This window comes from Chaetura pelagica, unplaced genomic scaffold (genome assembly GCF_000747805.2).
Source record: "Chaetura pelagica isolate M959 unplaced genomic scaffold, ChaPel_1.0 scaffold555, whole genome shotgun sequence".
NCBI classification, from domain to species: Eukaryota; Metazoa; Chordata; class Aves; order Apodiformes; family Apodidae; genus Chaetura; species Chaetura pelagica.
Window position 1 is genome coordinate 20001 of NW_009953297.1, and position 9233 is coordinate 29233.

Below are 9233 nucleotides of genomic sequence, written 5' to 3' on the forward strand. Positions count from 1 at the left end.
AAAAAAGGTTTGGGTGGTTCTACTGGCCATGTGGATGGAGCAAAAGAAAATCAGAAGCTAAACCCCAACAGATGGATGGTGCAAAACGAATAGATGAAGGTCTGTGTTGGTCCTATGCTTACTTTGGAAGGGTCTCTTCTCTGAAAAACTGAGACTAGGCCAGGATTGAGTCCTGGAGTTGTGTTAAGCACCATCAGCAAGGACATACACTAAACAGACCTGGCTGTCCTGAGGAGACCTCAGGGCTCTCCTGGAGGATAAAATGCCAGACAACTCATCCTTGTTCCTGCAACCACTGGGCTGTGTTGCACACAGAGCTCATGGACATGCTCCTTTCTCATCCTTTTATTTTTTAGAGCAAGTTATAAGGGGCTCATTGACCAAACCTCCTCCCAGACATGCAGCTGCTTCTCCACAAGGAGCTTCCATTAAAAGCAGCTCATCCTCTGGAACCAGAATGTGCTAAGCCAGCTCCTTGCAAATCCAGTGCTTAAAGCTTGTAACTACAGGAAACGTAGGGGTTTGGTTATACCAGAAGCCAAAAAAGTATGTGCTTGTGGAAAACAGCCAAATGATGACCAACATAAGTTGCATGAAGAGGAAAAAAAGAAAAACCCAACAAACCAAACCAGCAGCAAGATGAACCATTTTTGCACAGTTAAGAACAGCACAATACAGGAAAAGCAGCCAGGTTTCCTTCCCCCCAAGAGTTTCTTTTAAATAAAGAATGATCCTTTGTCACATATCATTGATGTTTATTTCAAGACATGCCACGTCAAAAAAACTTGCCTTTAATATTGCATTATAAAAGCACTTTACATCTCGTTCTGCCTTTTCAGCTATCGTTGTGCAGAGCTGCTATAAACCCAGGGCTGGGCACGAGTCTAGCATTCATTCCAGGAATGAAGAATTCCAACTCTTTGATGCCCATTTTTCCTGGTGAAAGTGGTGGTAAGGAACAATTCCCTCTCTCTTCCCCAGTTGGTTAATTTTAGATGGTAGAAGGGGCAGAAAGAGAACAAAGGAGGAGCCTGAATATTTGCTTGCAATTGTTTCTTTAAGTAGCAATTGCAACACAGACTCAAAAATTCCTTCCTGCACTGTAACTCAGCCATTTTTGCCCAGCAAACAATGTATTTACAATTGTGGTTTATTAACTTACACAGCAACTTCACAATGACTAGTAAAGATTAAAAGGGTGCACTTCTAGTGTGTTCGATTCCGTGTTTCTTGGGTAGCTACATCTGGCAACATCAGCAAAGCTCTAAACAGATTCCTCAGCAAAAACAAAACCCCCAAAAATTACTGAACATAGTAATAATAAAAAATTAAGCCATGAAATAAATATCAAAGACCAAAAAAAAAAAAAAAAGGTTAATTGTGAGCCTAGTTAAATAGAAAACTAAATTACTTGTTGTTTAACCAAACTATACAGCTCTAGTGAACCAAACTAAACCAACTTGGAAGACTGAACAGAAAATTAAAAAATTGCTAAAAAATAAAGGCATAAATCTGCATAATCATCAGTTGGTTTCCATCCTATTAAACTCCCTTCCTTTCCCTCTAAAATCTCTCAACTAGATTTCTGTATGATCAAAGCAAATACCCCTTCCCCAGTCGACCTACGACCACGCTAGGGAAAAGCAGGTACAATTCCCTCTCTCCCTGTGAGCTCAGCCTGGGAAATCCAGCTGCTCCCTCCTCTTCCTGACAAATTTGCAAGGTTTCAATCCACTTTGGCAGCTTTTAGCGCCAGTCCTGAATCCACTTAATATTTCCCCTTAAAAACAAACAAAAAAAATAAGGAAGCAAAATGCTTTCTCCTCCAAATGCCACATTCCCATCTCTCGGGCGGGAATCATTTACTTCATTGGTGTTCTACATAAAAGGGGGAAAAAAAAATAACAATAAAGAAATGCTCTTAAAACTCATCTTGCACTCGAAACATTCTTTCCCTGTTCCCTGCAAGTGTTTTGCTAATGCACATCCAACCCTTTCCTTCCCCCAGAAACATCCTCCAGAAGCCATTCAGCCTGTTCAGAAGGACACTTTGTGTGTGTCTCCATATTCCTTCTCGGAAATGTGTCCACGGTGCCTCCGCAAGGACTATCAAAAAAAAATCCAGGAGCCTTTCATGGTGTTGAAAGCCCTGCCTGGGGTTTGAAAACCAGTCAGACTATCTCTGCTCAAAAAGATTAAGAGCTTGGTTTTAATTTGTTTGGGGTTTTATTATTATTATTATGATGATGGCTAAGGATAAGAATTTACCCCTCAGCACAGGCCACCTCTGCTTGCATTTTTGACTGCTGCCTGGTCACTTCCAGTTGGTTAGAGAAATCAAATGGGTGAGATTTGCAAGCATTCTTCTGCACATACATCTCCTCTAAATCCCATCCAAAACTTACTCAGTTCCCATCGTTTCAAAGTGCAACATCATAACATATTAAAAAAAGGAACGAATATTAAGAAATTGTACCTATTTTTTTCTTTTTTTTTTTTTAAGTTATAACTAGAATATGCTGGAATATTTTGGCTTTTTTTTTTTTCTTATAAATAATGAAGACACTGACATTTTCTTTGTGTGTGTGTGTGCTTGTGAAGCTAATAGATCATCTCCACGAGACAGCCAGCGATGATGAACTGCGATACGTTATTACTGGAAGGGGAAGGTTCAAGCCAATATTCACACTGCAGTCAATGAAGAGTAAAGGGAGGGGAAGCAGTGATGTTCTGGAGAAAGGTAGAAGCCACATGGTATTAGCAGGAACAGCCTCCTTCACTGACAGGCTGCTCTTGAGGCTTTTCCAGTTTTATGTCAATCACTGGAAGGAAGGAGTTAAGGCAAAAAGGGATCCAACTCAGTCTCTCGAGTCTCAGACTGTCCTCAGATGAACTACAGTATGAACTAAAAAGGTTAGACCATCTATCCTTGAGGTCCCTTCCAACCTGGAATTCTCTATGACTCTGTGATTCTCCCCCTACCAAGCAAGAGGAGGAGCAGGATCTTGACTGGAGTTTTCAGCTCAGTATTTCCCAAGGAAATTCTTGAAAAGTATTTTCAAAAGCTCTTGAAAAGACTGGCTTCAAACCACAACACAGATCAGAGAAACATGGAATGGTTTGGGTTGGAAGGGACCAGTAAAGCTCATCTAGTCCCAGCCCCCTGCAGTGAGCAGAGACATCTTCAACTAAACCCAAGGTTGCTCAGAGCTCCATCCAACCTGGCCCGGAATGTCTCCGGGAATGGGGCATCTCCCACCTCTGGGCAACCAGGGCCAGTGTTTCAGCATCCTCATGGTAAACAATTTCTGTTTTGTGTCTTGTCTACATCTCTCCTCCTTTGGTTTAAAACCATCACCCCTTGTCCTGTCTCTACAGGCTCTGCTAAAAGATCCAAGTTTCTCAGCAGCCTCTCTTGCCCTGGCACCTCCTTAAGGACATATAGAAACCAAGCCATAACCCAAATGTTTGGCTTTAACCAGAGTCTGCTCCTCCCCAGTGATCTCCTCTTGTTCCAAAGTGATTAAAGATCTATACAGTGAAGGGTCTAATCAACATCTCCAGACAGATCCACACTTTCAAATAAATGATGGAATAGTTTTGGTTGGAAAAGACTCGGAAGATCATCCAGTCCAACCATTAACTCAGCACTGCCAAGACCACCACTGACCCATGTTCCTCAGTACCACATCCACACGGCTTTGAAACCCCTGCAGAGATGGAGACTCCACCACTACCCTGGCCTAGGCTGCCCAGGGCAGTGGTGCTGAAGGACATGAGTCAGTGGTGGGTTTGGAGAAGGGGTTCCTGAATTCATGCCTAGCAACAACAGCCAATATCCAACAAGAACCTAAGGTTGCTGGACACTTGGCTGCTCTGAACCAACCTGATACGCTGCTCCCTCCTTTCTGGCACTTGAATTCCCAACGGATGCCCTACACTTACAACACTTCAGCAGCCCTTCACAGGAGGAGCTTTGAACACTAATCCCCAAATCCCACTTGTTCAGCACAAGCCTCCAGTATTTCTCTTAACAGTTAACACAGAAGCAAAGAGGTCACACAGCTGGTACTTCCAGCTCCTTTCTTTAGGGGGTTGAAATTGATTTTTACAGAGGTTAGCAAAAAAAAAGGGAAAGAGAAGACCAATAAATCACCTCAAATATTTGGTCCATTTGTTTTGTTGATCTAAACCTCAATAATGAATCTGAGATTTGCAAATCGAGTCTTGCCAGCTTCATCAATGAGCACAAGCAGTTCAGGACCTTGAACTCTCCATATTCTGCAAAAAAGCCTCTGGAAAATCCCCCCTGGTTAATCCTGGCACGGCCATCTGGGAGTCAATCACATTCAATTTCTGCTATCTGCAGCCTGCAGGGAGGCAAATTCCAAGTGCCCTGATTGCCCTCCCATTTACAGACCCGTGATCCAACTCCCTGATAGAGAAACCAAAGGCCCAGCAGCTAGTGCCTGTGTGTTCTGCCACCATCCTCTCATTAATAAAGATGGCTGCTCATTAACCTTTGAGTGACCTGTATAAGTATTTTTGACCAATCGAGTCCTTGTCACACAAAGCTTGTCCCTGAGCAGCTGCAATCCACAGCTTCCCAAATCCTACCTTCCCTTATGCAGTAAGATGCTCTACAGGAGATCACAGACTCCTAGAAGAGCTTGGGTTGGAAGGGACCTTAATGATCATCTAGTTCAAATGCCCCTGCATGGGCAGGGACACCTCCCACCAGCCCAGGCTGCTCCAAGCCCCATCCAACCTGCCCTTCAACACTGCCAGGGATGGGGCAGCCACAGCTTCTCTGGGCAACCTAGACCAGGGTCTCACGACCAGTGTCTCACATTTCTTCCTAATATCTGGTCTAGATCTCCCCTCTTATTTTAAAACCCTTTCTCTTCATCCCATCCCTCCCTGGCCTTGTCCCAAGCCCCTCCCCAGCTTTCCTGGAGCCCCTTCAGGGACTGGAAGCTGCTCTCAGGTCTCCCTGGAGCCTTCTCTTCTCCAGGCTGAACACCCCAACTCTCCCAGCCTGGCTCCAGAGCAGAGCTGCTCCAGCCCTCCCAGCATCTCCAGGGCCTCCTCTCTCCAACAGCTCCATGTCCTCCTTGTGCTGGGGGCTCCAGAACTGGACACAGTGCTTTAGGTGGGGTCTCAGGTGTAGTTTCAGTCCCCCTCCTACAACTTCTGCCACATCCTTCCTCCAAAGCACAATTTCTCCTGCATTTCCCAGCTGCCAGCTACATGATCCTTGCTGCAAATAAACCAGACAACCCTGAACAAGTTCCTCTTCTCAGAAAAGCTCACCCACTTCCAACATCTCATCTAATCTTTCAATCCAGATGCAATGCAACCCCTCTTTGCTCCCATCTGGAAGTACCTGCCAGGATTTCCCCTGCTCTCTGTCCATTCTCACCTCCCATCCAGCACTTCTGCTGTGGAGGCAGGCAGCTCCCTCTCCACCTTCTCCACTACCTTTCCTCTCTGATCCAAGAGAGCAGAAATGGGTATTCTGGTGGAGCAGAGATTGTTAAGAAGCAGCTCAGTTATCACAGAACTTCTTCCATGATCAGAGCTATGCTGAGCAACCATAACCACTCCTACAGTTTTGTCACAGACACCCAACAAAAGCACCTTAATGGGCTTCATTGTCCTCCCCAAACACACCCAGCTGGCCAGAAAAGCACCTCAGATTCAGCCATACTGCTTGTTATGAAGAAAGTTTTATACCTTCTCCATCCCTCACACCAACTTCCTTCTCCAAGGCTGATCCCTTCACTGGGGTCTTCTCCTCCCTCACACCATGCAGATGCCTGCCCAGAGCTGCCTGGGGTCAAGCTCTGCACCAGGCTGTCCTGGGAGTTCTGGGATCTCCTTCCTTGGAGATTTCAGAAGTTGCCCTGAATATGACCCTGAGAATTTGCCTGAGTTTGGAGTTAGCCCTGCTTTGAGCAGGAGGGTTGGAGAAGGGACCTACAGAGGTCCCTTCCAACTTAGCTCATTCTAGGGTTCTACAAGTCAGATCTCCAAGAGCCACAGAGGGGGGGGTTTTAGGCCTCTTTGCAGCTGTCTTCTCCAGCTCCATAGTCTCCTCCTCCCTCTCCACATCCAACCTGCTCTAACCCCAAGCAAAGAAACCTCCTGGATATGTTTGACCCCACTCTCAGCACCTTCCCGTTGTCCTCCCTTCAGCTTTCACTCAGTTGTCCTCACTTTTACACCACCTGATTGCCCTAAGCATCCCTACCTCCCCTGCTTTACAGCAGAGCCCTCCACCATTAACACTCCTTGTCCCATCCTCCTAATCCACCAAGCCTTCTTCCTTAGAACAAACAGCTCCAAGGTTACTCGCCCCCATTCCCTCTCTCAGGCCTCCTTTTGGGATGTCCAGAAGCTGAACAAGGGGTGAGGATTGATATTGCTCCCTCCTTCTTCATCCTTGTTATTCAGGGCCTGTGTTTTCCTTGTCCACAGGAACACCTGGCAGTGCTTTGCCCCCACTGACCCCCAGCCCAGGGCCATAAAGGATACTGTCTTCTCTACTTTTGTCTTGTGTGCTTTCCATTCCAGGCAGGGCAGCTGCCACGCGTCGGAAAAGCTGCAAAAAACACACAGGGAACAGATCAAAACAATCAGACTTGAAAGAGTGCAACCCTGGTTGATACAGTTCAAACAGTCCTTCAGTACAGCCCTCAGGACTATTTACACTGCTCACACCAGAAAGCCTGACACCAAACATAACCTTTATTCTCAGGAAATGGCAAATCACATTATTTTTTGTTGTTATTGAAGATCAAATGTTACTGGCTACAAGCAGCAAACCTTTCCATTATCTTCTCTACAAACATGCTCTGCTTGGGATCCAGCATTTCCACCCCACACCTGCCACAGGCCCCAGCAACTTCCCCACCTCAAGTGGGAACTCGACCTTCCCACCTCCACTGAGAATTGCACAGAAGCAGGGACACATGAGGAAGTCAAACACAGCATCCAGGAGTCAGTCACCAATATTGACCAAGCTGTCACATACAGAAGAGCATCAGAAGAGGGGATGTCTGTAATGAAACCCCCTAAGCATCTTCTTTCAGGGTCCAAGAATCTGTGGCTCAGGCTCCCTATGAACCAGACTAAGGATCTTTCAGGAATTTGCCCAGTCCCCTTCTAAGTGCCCTCAGCTTTTGGTACCAACTCACAGAATCAGAGAAACACAAAGTTTGGAAAAGACCTCTAAGTCCATCAAGACCAACCATCAACCCAACACCACCATGTCCACTAAGCCATGTCCCAAAAACTCCATCATTATCCTATGTCCACACTCAGGGTATAAAACACAAACCAGGAGCAGTCCCAAGTACACTTGCAATCCTAAAGCACTTGTTCTACCTCTCACAATCACCAGATTCCCAGGAAGGTCTTGGCTCCAAACTCAGTTCAGAGTTTTACTCCACTTGAAGGAAACTGAAAAGTAAGATTGACAGGGCCACGTCATAGAATCACAGAATGATTTTGGCTGGAAAAGACCTTGAAGATCACCCAGACCAACTGTTCCCCCAGCTCTGCCAAGGCCACCACTGCCCTATCTCCCTCAGCACCATCTCCAGGGCTTGGAAACCCCTCCAGGGATGGGGACTCAACCCCTGCCCTGGGCAGCCTGGGCCAGGCCATGACAACCCTTTCCAGGAAGAAATTGTTTCCAAGATCCAAACTAAACCTGCCCTGGCACAACTTGAGGCCACTTCCTCTTGTTCTATCACTTGTTCCTGGGGAGAAGAGCAACAGACACCCTCTCCTGTATTTCATACCTTTGACCTCAAGACTCAGACTTCTGGTTCTCACCACACACCTCTTCCCCAGCCCTCTGGGCATGGAGCCTACAGAGTCACCCACCACTAATCCTCAGGACTTCACCTGAATTTCCTAAACCCACAATAGTCTGTGTTTTGCACAGGCACAACAAATTTAAGGGCTGTCCTTCAGCTGAGTGTGACTTCTCTGAGCAGCTACCATGTTCAGTTGGTAGAAACCACACAAGTTTCAACAGCAACATTTTCTCTTTCTTGTGCCTTGGCAAGTGTGTGCACAGAAGAAGGGAAGGACAGAACAAATCTCATGGATGGATTAATAGTCTTCACTGTTCATCAAGGTTATCAAATAACTACCTAATTGTTCCTTACCTCTGAAGAGCAGTGCTAGGAGGGTTTGATCCCATATTGATGGAGTCAGCACACACCCAGACAAACATCTGCCATCTACTACATTAATATTTTTACACCATTGCAGACATTGTCACTACTATGAATTTCTTGCCTGCCTGTGATCAAGCTAGAGGACACTAAAGGTTTCCAAGTGCTCAACATCTCCACCCATCAGTGTGCTAAAATGACCCCACAGCAAGCCCAGCAGCAGCAGGGGAGTCCCAGACCACCCAGTGCAAGTCTGATGTCAGCCTTAGTGTGTCAAACTGACAGCACTGCACGTGACTCCAGTCCTCTCCTCAGATGACACAAAGCTAAACCACTTATTCCCACTGACCCACTTTCCACAGAAAACTGAGCCAAGCCACTGCGGGTCTGTCTCTATGATGAATGGAGGCACCTGAAGAGCTTTGCAGATCAGGGCCCAAGTGCTTTTTGCACATTTGGCCCCGCGTGTCCACACGATGCTGGGAAGACATTAGGAGAGGTTTGTCACCTTGACAAGTACCTTCCAACCTCACCAAGAAGAGGCCCTCAGGCTTTTCAGCTGAGGCTGTGACCTTTGCAGGGCAGGAGAACAAACTCACTACTCTGGTTGGTGTCTGACTTGTGCTGTCACTACTGTTTGTTACTGACTGAAGACACTTATGTGAGAAGAGGACAAAACTGACAGGTAGAAAAAGGCAAAGTTGCTTTCTTTCACCATTCCCATCATCTCCCTCACCACCATCCCCAGCATCCTCACCCCTTTTTCACCAACAGCAACCCCACTTTGTGGGCACACGTCCAAAGCTGAACTGAGACAAGGAAACAGGTCTGGGAATTCAGAGCTTGATGATCTCGCTGATTTTAGCCAAAATTTTCAAAGCAAAAAAAAAAACCAAAAACCAAAACAACTTAGTATCCCCATCTAAGTTTCTATTAACCCCTGCCATTATCCTGAGCCTCCCAGCCTCACAGAAAAGTTCAGGCCCTCATATACCAACAACAAAAAAACAAAGATCATGTCAAAATTCCAGATGCTGAACAGCT

At 46.1% G+C, this 9233-nt stretch overlaps 1 protein-coding gene across 1 annotated transcript in view; it reads right to left on the bottom strand.

The window, feature by feature from the left end:
* Positions 1–2495: 2495 nt before the first annotated feature.
* The window catches only part of RAB6A (RAB6A, member RAS oncogene family), a 25605-nt gene continuing 18867 nt past the window's right edge, over positions 2496–9233 (bottom strand). The window contains 3 exon segments of the mRNA XM_009997978.1: positions 2496–2702; positions 2704–2822; positions 6538–6604. Coding sequence (XP_009996280.1) covers positions 2610–2702; positions 2704–2822; positions 6538–6604 — 279 coding nt within the window. The 3' untranslated portion in view covers positions 2496–2609.